At 34.2% G+C, this 17317-nt stretch overlaps 1 protein-coding gene across 29 annotated transcripts in view; it reads left to right on the top strand.

Annotated features, from left to right (window-relative positions):
- Positions 1 to 17317, top strand: part of LOC111059297 (protein unc-80 homolog) — a 177154-nt gene that overhangs the window by 137107 nt on the left and 22730 nt on the right. For all 29 annotated transcript variants that reach the window (XM_039432683.1, XM_039432677.1, XM_039432690.1 and 26 more), the window contains 12 exons: positions 2194 to 2423; positions 3190 to 3385; positions 4681 to 4899; positions 6004 to 6158; positions 6703 to 6877; positions 6987 to 7139; positions 8178 to 8381; positions 8823 to 8939; positions 13904 to 14053; positions 14830 to 14953; positions 16181 to 16375; positions 17011 to 17195. In XM_039432683.1, coding sequence (XP_039288617.1) covers positions 2194 to 2423; positions 3190 to 3385; positions 4681 to 4899; positions 6004 to 6158; positions 6703 to 6877; positions 6987 to 7139; positions 8178 to 8381; positions 8823 to 8939; positions 13904 to 14053; positions 14830 to 14953; positions 16181 to 16375; positions 17011 to 17195 — 2103 coding nt within the window. The remainder of the gene's footprint in view (positions 1 to 2193; positions 2424 to 3189; positions 3386 to 4680; positions 4900 to 6003; positions 6159 to 6702; positions 6878 to 6986; positions 7140 to 8177; positions 8382 to 8822; positions 8940 to 13903; positions 14054 to 14829; positions 14954 to 16180; positions 16376 to 17010; positions 17196 to 17317) is intronic.

Below are 17317 nucleotides of genomic sequence, written 5' to 3'. Positions count from 1 at the left end.
TATTCTTGAGTTGATCTATTAATAACTCTATTTCATAATCGTTTGTGGGAATGAGGAAGATACTTTTTACATTAGGATTTGCTATTGACTTGGGAATCTCTATATTGTCTGTATTATCGGTTATCTTTTTAGCGAACGATTCTCCAACACCAGCGAAATATTTATTAAGAGTAGTAGCATCTAGATTTATTGATTTTGAATTTTTTTTCAAGTCGAGTAGTTCATTAATGTATTTCCAGGTTTTTTTAGAATCGTTTTTGTGTTCCTCGAATTTACAGTTAAAATAATCAATCTTGCTTTTTTTATCAGAGTATTGAGTGTATTTCTGTATCTCTTATATTGATTTATCAATTCTAAGTTATTGGGGTTTTTTAATAATTTTCTATGTAATTTATCTCTCTCCCGTATTGACGCGACTAAGGCTGGAGTAATCCATTTTTTATAGGTTTTTTCTTGTTACTTATTTTTATGGTTTTAGTTCTAGCATGAGTTAGGTCTGTTAGTTTTTTAACAAAGTAGTCCACCATCTCGTCAATATCCATTGAATCATATATCTCTTTCCATGATTCTTTTTGTAAATCAGAGATTAGATTTACATAATCAATTATGCTTTTTGATCCTACATCAATATGTGCTGGTTCCTCATTAATATTCCTATTGAAATGCAGCGAAACACTATAAAATGGTCCGTAATATTTGTTTTCAGAATAGTCCCTCTAACAACATTATTATTATTATTATTCTCTCCTCCCTTGTAAAATATGTGATCGATACAAGTACTGATGCCATTTACAGACCTAGTTGGTTTATTGATAAAAGATTTGAAACCATTAATATGCATTGTGCTCAAATATTCATTTGAAAGGCTATTATTAGCAAGAATATTTAAATTCATATCACCCAATACTATTATGTTGTAAATATCTTTCATACTCTTCAGAAATTCGTCTAGACTTTCGATAAAAGTTTTTAAGTTGAGGGATGGAGAACGATATATTGTAATTATTAAATATTTCACGTCATTAATCCAGCAAGCCATACCAATACAGTTAGCTTCTTCAATATGGACATTAATAAGCTCAGTTTTGATATTATTTTCAATGAACAAGCATAATCCATCACATTTCGAGTGTTTACTAATAGCATGAAAAACATTGTAACCATCTAAGTTATAATTGAAGCAAGCATCGTCTGTGATCCAAGTCTCGGTTAATGCAATCACATTGAAGCGAAACTTTATATTACCTATGTAGTGCACCAATTCCTCAAAATTTTTATTAATGCTTCTGATGTTGGTGTGTAGAATATTTAATTCCACGCCAACACTCTCAGACTGTTGAGGTAAAAAACTGAAAACATCATTTACTTCGATTGTATCGTGAAAACCTATAAGGTCGTCAATATCCCAATCAGACATAAACGTAAGAAAAGTGAATAAACGTATATTTTGTAAAATAAAATTTCAAAGTGGTTAAGAAATTAAAGTAAAATGAAAAAATAGAGAGAAAAAAGTATCGGTTTTCCGATGAAAAGAAAAAAAATAAAAATCAGAGAGAATCAAGACATGGCCAGCCCACCGGTCCAGACAAAATGAATGTATGTACATCGACTTGAAAACTACCAATTTAGTTCATGCACAGAAACCTGTGATCAATTCCATTTGAATAAAATAAAATAATATTACTGAGATGATAAGGACAAACAGAGCAGTGGAAATCAGCATTAATTTAATTGAATCAATTGTTAGAAAATATTTCCTGAATGATCAGATTTTTTTCAGATTCAGGCCTACATACTTAATATACGGATTGCCATGCGAAAGATTTTTAAAATGATTTTGCTAACCAAAATTGTTTCAAAAATGCATTATCTTGATTTTTATCAATGCTTATTAATCGGATAATGATAAACAGGAAATCTATTTTCAATCCAAGTATTATTTTATCAATATTAAAGGCCTTCAATTCTTGAGATTCAGAAAGTAGTAGCAACAGAGATAATCGTGTCAATAATCCTCATCAACTAGCGTACTAAATATACCTTGTAGATAAGATAGGAGAATTCATCATTTTTCTCATAATGATAAAATATTTTCAAATTATAATGATTTATTATTAGGAGTTAAGGAGTTAAGTTATTAGGAGTTTATTATTAGGAGGAGCAATTATCATGATTGATAATTGTTTGTAATAGGAGCTGCTTGGTTTGGACGTGTTGCACAAGTTCATGTGGGTTCGCCTGATAGCTCGTATGTTCGAAGCAATGGCTGGCAACTTTGCCTACTCAGGTGACATCCACTTGTTCCTCAATGTGCTCAATGGTGCTGTCATTCTGCACAGTGAAGACGCTTGTATTCTCCGTTATGTAATGGCCACCTACATCAATGCGGCACATAATTTCAAAAACATCTTTTCGACTAATGGGTGAGTGTTGAAAATTTATCATTTTTAGCTCTTAGTAGGCTTATCATTCATTTTCAGAATATTTGAAGATGATGGACTATCATATTTAAATATAAATTCACATAGCTATTTCATTCTGAATGTTGTATTCGTATTCTCACTCTTGAATTCATTTCAATCTTCTGGTATGTGATAATACTAGCAAGAGGGCCTTCTTGTCAGTTTATTCGATTCAAGGAAGTCTCAAGTAACTTCCATTACAGTCTCAATTATTTTCAACATTTCTTCTTGTCGTACTATCAAAAAGACTTATTTTTATAATTTATAATCCATCTTATCTCCAATAGTTGAATCATAACAGAATTGAAAACTTTCCTATTTTGTATGTTAAAAATCAATATAATTTTTTCATAGTGTTTATGATTGAAAATATAGTTTTGCACTGCTTTTAGACCTATGGTGCAAGAAATGCAAACCTTGATACCTGCATTGATAGTTTACTTCTTCGGAAAATACTTTTTAAAGTGAAAAAATTGAATTATTAAAAAGATATTGATAATGATGGAAGATAATAAGTATGATTTGAAAAGACTAATATTCATCTTCTTCCAACCAGAATTCAATCAGTTATGAGTTTTGACCAGTAAAGATGATAATAAAAATCCACATAATTCATAATTCTATAATTTCCTTCACACCCTGTTCGCTATATTTATTTACCGTATCAAGTTTTATTTTATATATCTCTAAATTTCTGCTACATAAAATCATGTTCTTTTGGTTGCAGATATCTTTTGATAATTCCTACTCTTTTGCAACTGTATGCCAGTCATCAGACAAATAAACTAGTCACACGCACTGTGGAGTACGTCGTCAAGCAGTTGTATCTGATGAATAGAAAGCCGTTCATTCTGCAGATGTTTGGCAGCGTTTCAGCTATTCTAGATATTGACGACACGGCTCAATTGGGAGATGCGCACAAGGTGGGCTACACCATTCAATTGCTCAAGCTCTACAATTTAAAATTATACTTTTCGTTATATTTGACAGATATTTCATCAATTCATTAATTTATAGTAAATACAATAATTTTAGAAGAATCAAAGAATCATTTAGCAGTACCAAGTTTGTTTCAATTCCAGTGTATTTAATAATACCCTATCCCTGAGCTCTTGAAAAAATGTCTAAATTCATATATGGTACAGCAATTTATCTATGAAAATATTGTCTCTCCAATTAATACTGTTCCAAGTATTCTCTTTATGTTAGAATTTTTAGTTTTAAATTTGTTTTAATTAAAAACTTTGTTTTCATAAATATATAAATAAATTTGTTTTATGCTTTCTCAAGTAATATCTTATATTAGCCCATCCCAGGCGCGGATCAGCACCTCCCTGCTGATCGGAGTGTTTGAAAAAAAAATGTTAATGCTGCAGAAAATGTTAAGGGTATGCCTGACCTTGGCATTTGAATGAACAAATCCCAAAATCTCATTCATATTAGATAATAAATCTCTTAAATGATTTTTTTCATTATTTTAAGAAGTCCGGGGGGGGGGGTCGGACGACCATCCTCGTTGCCACCCGCCAGGTCAGAGTCCTGACCCATCCCTATTAAAAATTGGAAGTTTTATCCCAATTTTTCATTTTCCAGATGAATGATTTTCTTGTAACTCTGTTGTTAAAATTGGTGAATAAATTTTATTTGATTTGGTGTGAATATACATTTGGACATACAAAAATTTAACATTTTTAATTTATAATTTGGACATTTGTACTATTTATGAGATGAAATACCTTTTCGAGTACCTTTAATCAACTCATCCAAATTAAAAGTTGAAAGCTTTATCCCAATTTTTTATTCTCCAGATGAATGATTCAGATTGGATGATTACATGTGGAGATAACCTAAATATCTGTACTATTTATGAGACAAAACAAAGTAACTTTATGGAGGAAAGATAGCATAAGAAGATATCCCGCAGTATAGGGCGTTTATTATCAACTCAAGCCGATAGTCCTAGTAGTTCTATTTCGTGAAGCTATTTTACGCTGTGGTAGTCTCTCATACTGTGTCACTATACACCCTCACCTGGCCAAAACAGTAATAATAGACATTGAAAATAGCTTGAAGTTTGTAACAGTAACCAACCTATACCGTGGGATATCTACTTATGCTATCTATTCCCTATATGGTAACACGTAGGAGAGCTTTTGGGTAATACTTTACAGTATCTGTTGCCTCATCCAATAGATGAATAATGAATGTATTGGTACAGGTGCCATCCAGCTGCCTGTTTCGGCTGCTAATGAGCCTGGAAACGCCATCACCCGACCCACTCAACATCGGCGAACTGGTCAAGGAGGAGAAGCCACTGCAAGCAATCGACTTCTGCTACCACGACGAGAGTGAGATGGTCGGAGTCTTGGATTGCATCTCACTATGTGTCATGGTTGTAGCCTATGCTGCCGACTCTGTCAGAGGACATCAGATGCTGGTACAATAACAATATTATTGCTTTTCATCTAGGAATTCACTTATCTATATAATATAATAGAGGAAGGAATTGGCTTATACATGTACGGGATAGGAAGATTATCGAATGACGCATCATGAACGTCTGAACTACTGGACTGATTATCTTGAAATTTTGCATATTGATTCTGCAAATTTTGCATACTTATTATTTAGGTCGAGGATAGTTATAGGAATATTTTTAATTCTTCAAAATTTCAGTAGGCCAAGTTTTCAGTTTGTCAAGTTTTTAATATTAGACCCTTGCAGAGCACGGGCTACCTGCTAGTTTTACTTAAATCCATGATAATTGTTCTCAAATACGGAATTCACTTAGCTTTTACCATTAAGCTTATGACTCACTTTTGATCCTAGATAGTTTTTTTTTTCAAAATGGTTCATAATGTGATACATAATTGAGAATTAATCTTGTCTTGTCCTCGTTAGAATGATAAATTGTGTATGAGCTCTGGCTGAATCTCTCTCTGTACAGTTCTTTCATTATTACTGTTTCGTTCTTCCTTCAGTAGATTTTGTCATCTTCCAATTATTGTACATTATGAGATGAATTGTAATCTTTTATTAACTATGTCAATAAGGCTCTTCATGGATCGAGTTTTATGTGAGTCTTTATTTATGTGTTTAAAATCAATCAATGAAAAATAAATTATAAAGGCTACAGACCTCTTTGAGTTCAATTATTTTTAATTGAATAAAACGAAAGGTTTTTGCCAAAACAAACGATTTTATTGGTTTATTACCGCTTTAAAAATATTATTGTTGCCAAAATACACTTCTTATTCATAGTGATTTAGAATGTCAAAATGATTAACGATGATGCTCCATCGCTACACATGGTAAATTAAGTAGATCTATGAACATAGAAAGTTATAAGTAATTTTAAGCGCAAATATATTTTGCTTCCTTACTAGAAGTGAGGATAATGAATCATATTCCTCATAAAAATTATAATATTTTATATTATTGAGTCACATTCCATTCCATAATTATTGAAATCAGTCATAAAATTTAATCCAAATGTGATTCGATGGAGCTATGTAATATTATTCAACGATTCTTTCCTCAGATAATTCTTGAAGCGATCGTGCCATGTTACCTGCAACAGATACAGTTACCGAGCTACAGAAAACAGTTACAGGAGGGACGTTCTGAAAGGGATATTATTGCCCAATTGGCAGTAGCCATCAAAACTCTTGTCAACAACTGTGAAGCTCTATCAAAGTGAGTGCCGTAGGTTCTCTCTTATTCTTGTTCATATTATTTTTGAAAGTTGGTTTTGAAACTTTTTTATTTTTGGTTCGTAGGCTCGAACCTCCGAGAGGTAGCGTGAAACTTTTTCATCAATCATCTAAATAATCGTAGTATAGTCTAGGAATCATAAAAATAATCAATACTAAGCTATAGTTTGTGAGTGACATGATTATTTGGTCGTGGCTCAGATGAGTTTTCTTTCTCATTCATTTCTACAATTATAAACATACATTATTGTTTGGTACCAACTGATGGGTCAATTTTTAACTTATATTTGGAATGAATGAATAGTAGGCTATTATAAAGTAAATTTTGAACTTACATTTGGAATGAATAGTTGGCTATTACAAAGTTATAGCTAATTCATTCGTGGAGCATGAATAATAAACAACAAGGATGATAATAATAATAGTAGTAAATGAACAAGCTTTAATAAAGTTGAATTTGTATTCTGTAAAAGTGACATTACATTCGAACTCACTTGAGTTACAATAACGGTTTTTATCTTTTTCAGGAACTACAACGGGCCCCAAAAGGCGAGCCCTGAGCATAAGGGCTCAAGTCAGAGGAACTACAATCGCGAACCCTTCTCTCCTGGATTGGATTTTGAGGACGAGTCTCACTCAAAGTTTCTAAGTGAAAGAAGCCGGACCAAGATTCATTATGAGCGAGACATGGAAGATTCTGAGGTAGGCCTGCATATCAGAAGATTCCATAATTCTTGAAATTCGCTTTTTCTCATATAATATACTCATTAAACCTCAGGTTTATTAATACATGAGATTTTTCACTTTCCAGGTTTTGAGAAACGAATTTAGAAGGCCTCGAGATATCCTTCTTTCGTTGGTTGCTGATTTCATGACTAAAACTACAGCCAGACTTATCGAGCTGAATAAAAAATTTCCACAAGACAGCCGACAGATAGAATTGCTTGACCTGAGAGCACATATTGTGAGTAATAGTTTAACTATACTTCTTATCTCGAACCATTTATTTATTCAGTGAATGTTCAGATTTTCTTATTTCTAATTAGAGTTAAATTTTAATTGATCCATCCTTTTTTCTCCAGATGACAGCTCAAATGCACATACTTTTTGAAACATTACATACAAAATTCAATTATCACTTAAGACGGTTACCTAATATATACTGAGAAGTTTACAGATATATATTTTGTATGTGCCATGTATATTATGAATATACTGTACTTATATACTTCTTCTAGGTTCTAGCTTCTCTTCTTCTTCACTAAAATCTATGAACGAGTTTTCATTTTTCTGAACACCTCTGAACACCTACTCATAAACTCGTAATCACAATGATCAATTTTGAAGAGTTAGACTTCAAAATGAAGTGATCGGAAACGTATAAAGTGTAATAAAGTATAATCCATTCATAATGGATCCAGTATAATCCATTAGTATCCAGTAGTATCCATCCAGTATAATGGATTATACTTTATTACATTCACATTCAAAAAATGGTAGTATAACTAGCAATGTGAGCAATATAAGTGAAGTTTTTTTTCAATCTGTAATATTGATTCATTTTTAATTGAGTTCAATAATCATTATTACTATTTTCTTATCGATTTGAGGTATAATTTTTGGATAATTATATATAATGATATTAGCTATATTAATCGAATAATAACATAGTTGCTTTTATAATAGAATATAACATGATTTCTGTTTATAAGCAGAATATTCTTTTTCCATTATATTTATAAAGACAGTAAGAAATATTTTTGAATATACTGTAGGGAATTATTGAATAAAAGAAAATTATATACAGTGACCTGGCTGTATTAAATTTGAAAAAAATGATACAGTATTAAATAAATAATAAGAATTTAGTAAGATTCAAGTAATTTTCAAAAGGTACTGTAGCCTAATGTGTTATTTTGCATAAACCCAATTGCCAATTCTTTGATTCTTATAATGTTTTATATGAATACATGATATGCATTTGTTTTTGTCTCGCTTGCAGAGGTTAGCAGACGTAGCACATAGCCTATTGAAGGTATCCGCCTACGACCCAGACACAATGTCCTGCAAGGGACTGCAGCGCTACATGACGCAACTGCTGCCCGCCACTGATTGGTCCAACGAGGCACTCAGGCCTTCGCTCATCACCATTCTCAGGCGGCTCGATAAGACATTCAGCAAGATTTCTAAGAAGCCATCAATTAGGGTAAGTGGCAAATGAAATTGGTTCTATTAAGGTTGTGCACAACTCGCTTTAGGAAAGGTTTTACTAATGACATTTTCGATTTCGATTTGGATATTAGTTGTTCTTCACAGGTAATGCCATATTGTAATAAGGATATATATTCAATAAATTTGTATACATTTTTATGACAAATAAATAAATTTGAATATTATCAAGTTACTAAAATGGGACAAATTTCTGAGGATAATTATCATTTAAATTTTTGAGATATTATGAGCGTCCAAAGTTGAAATCTTGGGGAAGATTCATTTCCGAATTAGTAACAAATGAATTTATGGAATTTCGAGGATACATTTTCCAATATATTGTTCATCTCATGAGATATATATTTTTTTAAGAATAACAATTCTATGTAAATTTTATATATTTTGAAAAAAATAACCAACGATATTTTTCCAACAGAGGCACACTGATTGGGATGCAGCTAGTGGACTGATAAGAGGTGTTTATGAAACATTATCAAGGTATCCCTACATAGTGCACATGCAACACTTAAAGACGCTTGTCAACACTTGTCAGGTAAGTCAATCGTTGTTGATTGATGCCAACATTCTTTTTTTTAGAATAATTTGCGTGCAATAGAACGGCACAGGTGGCCTTTATTTATTGCAACTGTCATAAAAAAATGTGTTTTGAAACTCATAACTGTTGGATAGGTTCCTGGAAGGATCTTGTTCTCCTTTTAAAAATTCTCGACACTTCAAAAAAATCGATTTAATTTGACAGTTTATTACCAATTGCGACACATCTTTCTAACGGAGCAGTGCAGCTTCTAAGAACGGCATGAAATTGTTGGTACTGTCTCAAGTTCCGCGCCGGTACAACGACACTAACTCCTCGGTTGCCAACTTCTATACGTCCATGTAAACAGACAGTCTTGCAAAAATATTGCATCAAACTTCATTCTTCGCCATTCCAATGATTCAATTTTCACCTCGTTGCAAAACTGTTTATAAGAAAGCTGCTCCAAATCCGGCATGATCCTCTTCAACACCAGACGTACAAACCTTCTTTGCACAGATTCTATTTTCTTTGTTGTGCATATTCTCTCTATTCCAAACGGTAGACGCGTACTCCAAGTGACATCGAACTATGGAACAAAAGAGTGTCTTCAATGTTTGAGGATTTTTGAAGTTTCTGACAATCCACCTTATTACACCAAGCTGTCTTCTCGCTTTAGCTACTATATCATCAATATGCGCGTTAAAAAGTAGTTTACTATCAAATATGACACCCAAATCCTTCACACAGGCCACACGTTGAATTTGTCTGTCAGCAATGTTATACTGAAATCTCAAGGTATTCGTTTTTCTTGAAAAGCTCATTACAAAAATGTTTTGCTTACGTTGATAGGCATGCCATTTTTCATAGACCAATTCAAAGCTTGATTAAGATTTCTCTGCAATGACATTGAGTCTTCTTTAGAGCTGATTTTCATGAATATCTTCAGATCATCAGCGTACATCAGCACATGACAATCAAGATTCTCTACAATGTCATTCATGAATATACTGAATAGTAACGGTCCAAGATTAGAGCCCTGAGGAACGCCAGATGTTGCTAGAAAGCTCTTAGAAGTAGCTCCTCTGAATCGGACTTGGAATGTTCTATTGGAGAGATAACGATGTTATCCAGTTGACTAACAGTTGATTGAAGCCGATGTTGGAGTGCTTCTTGAGTAGAATGGAGTGAGGCATCTTATCGAAAGCTTTTTCAAAATCCGAGTAGATCACATCAATCTGTTCCTGATTCTCTACACAAGGTTCAACTACAGAAAGAAAGTTTGACGGATTGGTTGCAGTGGATTTACCCGGAATGAATTCATGTTGACATTCTGTGATGGTGTTTTTTACATTCCTGAAGATCTGTCTGTGAACCACTCTTTCAATTATCTTTGCAAATGGGTTTAGAATCGAAATAGGTCTGAAATCTTGTATATTGTTGGGTCTAGACTTCTTGGGGATTGGAACAACAATGGAGTGTTTCTAGACACTAGGGAATATTCCCATTAGAAAACTGTTCCTGATGATTGGTGTCAATACTGGAGCAATGACTCGGCTTATCCCTTTTATTATGAAGACAGGTATTCCATCTGGTCCTGAAGATGAATCATTCAAAAAGTCAATCTCCCTAATAACTTCTTCATTGACATCAGGTATGCCAAATGATAGATTCCCATTGGTGTCATCATCCACATCTATTGGAGCAATGTTCATCTGATACAGTGAGGAGAAGTAATGACCGAAATGCTCACGAATTTCATCTGGTTGAGATATTATAGCATCATCAACGATAATGGAGGATGGACAATTGTTGGCTTCTGTTCGGTTCTGCCTCACATATCTCCAAAAGCTTCTTGGTTCAGCTTGCAAGTGAGTTTCTGTGTTTTCTATCATAACTTGTCTGTCCTATTTCAGTTGACTCTTCACTTGAGAACGCAGGGTGGCGAATTTGACATAATCCCTGTTGAGGAGACTTCTCTTATATAACTTATGTGCTTCCTTTTTTGCCTTAATCAGCCGTATCAATCTGAAAGAGAACCATTTGGGATATGGTAACTCCTTAGGTGTTATTTTCGAGATGCAATTATCCATTGATCTTTTGATCACTGCAGACAGTGTTTTAGGAGCCTCATCAGGGTTACTATAATTCATAACAGTACACCAACTGGTATCTTGGATTTCATGATACAGTTTATAGTAATCACCATTCTTGAAGTTGTAAACTGCATTGGTTGGAGCAGTAGGTACACTTGGAGAGACACCCCTTATCTTCACTGAAAAAGGGGGATGATAGACGTCAGGTGTTACAAATGGCGTAGCTGAATGAGAAATATCAACATTCTTCATTCTGCACAACACTAGGTCAAGGACTCTATCATCATTACAACCTCTATTATATTGATCAAGACAGTTCTCATCGATAAATTGCAGTATGACTTCTGCTTTCGCAGTGCTTGATAATGAGCATTAGGTACAAGGGAATAATCAATCCAATGAACTGCATCAGCGTTGAAATCACCTAAAATTACTAGATTCAAGGAGCTATTGATCAGCTTCTCAAGGTATCTGCTGAAGGATTGTAAATCTGAAGAAGGAGAAATATAATGACAGGAAACTAAAAGATGGTGTCCTGGTAGTTTAATATCAATCCATACAACCTCAGGTAATAGTTCTAGGTCGAATCTTCTAAATGCAGGTAGAGACTTCTTCACAGCAAGCAATGATCCTCCTCCTCTAGTCTGCCCAACTGTATCATATTGCCTATTTGCTCTAAAAACATTATAACTTGGAGGAAAAAAGTTTGAGCTACAGTGTTGATCACCCAACCATGTTCCAGTTAGAGCAATAATAAATCAAAGTCATTACTTACAACAGAAGTAAAGAATTCAACTGATTTTGTCCGTAGTCCTCGGACATTTTGGTAGAACAGATGCAAATCTTTCATTCAAGAGTATCTCTACTACAGCCTTCCACGGGATTCAAGTTGGCAATAGGGACCGCTTTACTCGTAGTTTTAGCTGCGTGAGTTGTGGAACTGGATAGTTTACCATAAAAAGGGGATATAATTGCTCCTTCAGGCCAGGCCTCAGGTTTGCATACTTCCTTGAATATGTTTTCCGACAACAATACATGGAAGGAGCTGTATGATTCAGGAAATTTTGAACGAAGTTTTGTGCAGGAAACAAACCCAGTTGAGATGGTGCTCCTAATCAGGTGTTCTATGTCTTTTGTTGAAGTGTCAGGAGAGAAACGGCTAGCAAACAGCGTCTTATTCTTAGACGTTATTGCAATGTTTGTATTCTTCCTTAACCCGACTTCAACAGTCCTTCTATTTTTCTTTTGTTCAACTGAGTTTAGTTTTTTCTTGAATACAGATGTAATATTGCTGGCAGTTCTGTTGTTATCAGTAGTGTGTACTCCACGGTTTATTCTCCTTGGCTTCCCAGCAACCTCAGCCCAAGTTTCTTTCGACTTCACACCCACTGCAATCTCATTGGCCTGTTGAACTGCTCCCTTAATTTCCAAATAAACAGTCTTGAGAGTAGCCGCTGTTACCTTATTAGCAGAAATAACACGATTACACTCTGTTCTCTCAACACTTTTAGGACAAGAGGTCACATTCGATATCTCCAGCTTTTTAAGAAGGATACTTCTCAACCTAGAATTCTCCTCATTCAATGTAATGAGCTCCTTTTTCAATGCAGCTACTTCCGATGAGAGATTAGCAAAGAGTGAAGCATTTTCTTTCTCCATTCTCAGAAATTTATTAGTGAAAGTATTCTCCAATTCCCTAAGCATACTCACAATTAAATTATCGGCCTTAGTGACTACTAGCTCATTGACATTGAGATTGGTGTCAGAGATGAGACTCCGATTTGTCACAGCTTGCCCAGCTGGAAGTGGCCGAACTGGTGTATTATCGTTCACTATTAACGACTTTTTACTCATACAGGCTTGACATTCAAAGCCTGAGTCTTTAAATAAATTCAGCTCATCATCACTGATCTCCAAACATAAAACATGTTGTTTCAATGCACAAATCTCACATTGAATAGTCTCTTGCCGACCATACATTGATTTATTGCATAAGTTACATTTTTCTTTACTTGGCGCCATATTATATATTTTATTACTGTTATTATCAATCGTTACTTTACTCCACACGTATTATATATTTGAGAAGATAATATTACATATAGGCTAATTTATAATTTTGAGATGAAATAAACAGTTAATAATCCATAACATAAGTGGTGCCTTAGACTGGCACGCCGTCAAAAGATAGAAAACATTTATAGGTTGACATAACAGAAGAATTACAGCGATCAGAACGTAGAGTCCGAATGATAACACAGTTGTACCGATTAAATAAAGTATGGATGAGAAAGATAAAAGGAAAAATAAGATTGCCAAGAGAGCGTGCAAGGCGGGAGAGTTGGGAAGCTCCTGGTAAGAAGAAAGGAAGGAGACAAAGAAAGGAATGGACGGAGGAAAAGATAACAGCAAGAGTTTTCATCACAGTTCAGTTAGGAACAAAAAGAACGCCGCTAAACACACAGAAAAGGAACAAGAAACAGAATTGCTGCTATCCGTAGCCAACGATAAGATATCGGAGAACTGAGCTAAACAGCAAACTCGAACAACTAATCACTGCATTTCAAGGCAAAAAGTACATTAAAAACAAAATTATTCAAAAACATATACAATGCTAAAAGAATTGGAATAGTTCTCGTAGTAGACGGACACTAACTCTTCAAAACGCACTATTCAAAACTCGAAAAAGATATCAATATCCTCACAATATTTTTAAAAAATCACAGAGCATTCAAGCACGACCTATCACGGCAGACTGCTCTGCTACTCCATTCTATTCCTAAATATAATTTAACATAATTCTAAACATTGTTTACACCTCAATTGCTCTACAGCAATTCATTTTCAATTGGTGCAATTTCTTAGCAGCTTATATCTTGTTTCCAGTCTCTTGTGATTGGTGAAGCGAATTCGTCGACGGTGACTGCTGGTGAGAGTCTGTCGTCGGCTACCAACGCCCTCATGAGCCAGGTGCCTCCTCCTCCTTTCCCCTCAACTGTGGTACGACTCATTGCTCTTCAAATTTTGGCTGTTGGAGTAAGTAGACACTTACTTGTTGGAAATAAGTTCCATTTATTTCACATTTTCTAAAGTATAGCTTGGAAATATCCTAAAAAAAATTGGAGATTTCAAGGCTGAATTTCAATATTGCTAAGTTCTGATAGTTTGTTATTTTCAAGACAAATGAAAAATGGAGGATTATAATCTGAAGTAGGCTTATAATGTAGCTGTATATTGATGACAAGAGTGATAGTCCGGTCTCACAAGGTGTCAAACTATCAAGTGATAACTGGAAAAAATTAAATACGGTAAATAACAATAATAAGTAACAAAAAATATATGAAAATATTTGGCTTGTAGCTGAAAATTAGCTGTAGCTGTAGCTGGGATGACTTGATAATATTATTTGTTGATAAGATGTGATATGATTGTTTTTGGCGTCCAATGATTGGAAGGGAAGCATAGAAACAATGTAAACACATTGAGAAGAACTCCATGATAGAAAAGAGCATTATTATTTCTAGTGCTAACATTTTTAATTCTGAATTGACTGATGCTCTGAAGTTCATCAAAGCGCAGAGTATCTCAGAGCAACGTGCACTTTTTTAGTATAAGTTCAGTAGCACGATAGCTTTTTTATTGTTCAATACATCATTTATGATATAACTCTGTTAGTTCATGATAATAATTTTCAATCTAAAAAACACTTGCTTGGATCATGCGCTAGATATGCAATCATGTTTTCGGTCAATTATATTTATTGTTTAATATTATTATCTTATTAATTGATTTTGATTTATTCTCTTTCAAAGGAGTCTTACACTTTGGAGCATGTATGCGGTGGATCGTCAATTCTGCCAACTCAAGAAAAGACTGAAAGCTTACTAATGAATTTATTGATGCCACTTTGTTTGAGAGTTGGCAGTGGTCGAAAAGGTAAAGCTTTTTATATTTATTCCTCCTATCTATGAAACTTTTAAGAATGATTGTTTAGCTTTTTATATTGAGTGTTCAAAAGTTCAGTTTTGTAAAGACACTGAAGATTTAACATCTTAATCACTCGAATTTCTTTATTCTACAGGCTACATCAAAATTGTTAAACTTATGAAGAGGTCTTTCTTCCAATTTTATCTCATTATTAATAGTGTCTTCAAATTTCACTTCATGGCCTTTCTTTCTATTTGACCCAATTTAACCAAAGAAAAAACAAATAAGGAACATTGAACATGCCTGGAACTTGGCCTATACATTCATCATTACTACCGATTAGCTACCCGTAGCTTTAATACTTTTCATGACCAACAATTATCTATTATTGATAGTAAGTAACTATTTAAGTCACTTACTATCTAACTGACAACTCACAACTGTCTAAGTATTTATCTTAGTATTTAAGGATCCAAAAAAGGTTCAAAGAACCCCACACATCAACCGAAGCTTCTTGTGTTCCCAAGTAGTATGTTAGTTAGGCAAACCAATACCTGTGTCCTTTACAAGAACCAGGAGTATTTCCCTATGCTGAAATCCCATTCATCACATGGTTGCCTGCCGCTATCCAGTGTGATATGCTTGGCAGTCTCTTCAGACTGATTGGTCCTCGTGACCTACGTGAGTTCCACTCCTGGCCTTTTTTAGGTCCTTCCGCTGAGGGAGGGTACGACAAACTACCTCTAGGGCGCCCGGCCAGACTAAAATACTACAGGAGGGCGCCTGATATCCTGCAGGCACCGTTAGAGACACCATATAAAAGTTCCACCCAACAGCATGGTCCACATAACACCTTGGGTTAGCCTAAGATGAAGTAAGAATATGGCCAAGGAAGGCCGACAGATAGAAAAATAAATAAAGAATGGCACAAAGCTAAGTCAAAGGGAAAAGTGCCATTCTAGAAATGAAAATTTCCAAAGCATATTAAGAAGGAGAAGAAGGGCTTTGGAAAGGGGGTCCCTTTTAGTCGCCTCCTACGACAAGCAGGGATAGTTTGGGTTAGTTCTGGTTTTCAACACATTCTTGAATACGATGTTCGACTCAAAGCTCCCCTAACCCACAGGGGGCAACTATCTTAGTAAGTAACCTACTACTAAATATCACTCAATATTATATTCCATATACTCCAAAAATACTACTAACAAAATTATTATAATTTTTTCTGTATTCTTGTAGATATCCACTGCATGCGTGAGGGAGATGTACGCTTCACTCTGAATGTAGTTCTACATGCCATGTATCCTCCAACAAGCAAGGCAGCGCAAAGTTTGAAGATTGGAAGTGAACTAAGAACGGGCTCCTTTTCTGGAGCTCGCGATTCTAAAGCTAATGTCGTTATTCCAAAGTCTCTATATCAGGTCGCATTTCTAGGTATGATTCATACATATGCTATTACTAATTATTAATGCGCATAATATATATATATATTTTAAATATTGGTTCCACGATGAGTTTTTCATCTATTTAGGTTAAAGTTTCACATTATATTTTATTGTTTTATGGTTATAATATAACATTAATAATTATCAGTAAGTTAAGTGAAATAGTGGTTTGTATAACTGTATCATACAATTCTATAGTTGTAAATCTATTCGAAATTCTGGTGCTCAACCTTTCTAATCAGTGTGAAATAAGCACAGTCAGCGGTATTTGAAATTTTAATGATTTTTCCAATGTTACTCTATCAATTATTGATGCCTTAAATATTTAGACACAATCTATCAATCATGAGAAGTAAAACTGTGCACACTAAATTGAAATATACGCTAGGATATTAGAAGTACACAAGGCTATTTCAATATTTATATTTATTAATTTTTAGATATATTCATTTTAACCAAGTTAAAAAAAATCTATAACATTAAAGTTGTTGATGAAGTAAATTATCAATACGATTTTATAGTTATTTCTGTTACGGTTCATAAAAAATAAAAATAAATTGATGTCAATAGGTAATGTATTTGATTTCTGGAAATAATGTCGCTATGAATAATTGATTGATTCAGCTCTAAAGGTAATGCTGACCTGTTTCGAGGACGAACTCGTCTCAGACTGGCCAAAAATCGGCAGAACCGTGAGAGAGCTATCGAAGGTAGCTGAAGCCCGTCCAATGTTCTGGAATTTCATCGACTTTATTGTATCGCAACGCTGTCCATTGTTCGTGATCCTTCAGTCTTTCATCAGGCAGAAGGTTAGCTTCTTGAATTCATGATACACTACATAATGCCTAGTCATAATATTGTAGAAAAATGATTAGGTACCGAGACGAATAATTGGGTTCTTCAATTAGATATTAAGGCCGAAAAAATAATT

The sequence above is a fragment of the Nilaparvata lugens genome, chromosome 7 (genome assembly GCF_014356525.2).
Source record: "Nilaparvata lugens isolate BPH chromosome 7, ASM1435652v1, whole genome shotgun sequence".
In the NCBI taxonomy this organism is placed as follows: domain Eukaryota; kingdom Metazoa; phylum Arthropoda; class Insecta; order Hemiptera; family Delphacidae; genus Nilaparvata; species Nilaparvata lugens.
This window is presented reverse-complemented; position numbering and strand designations above follow the sequence as displayed.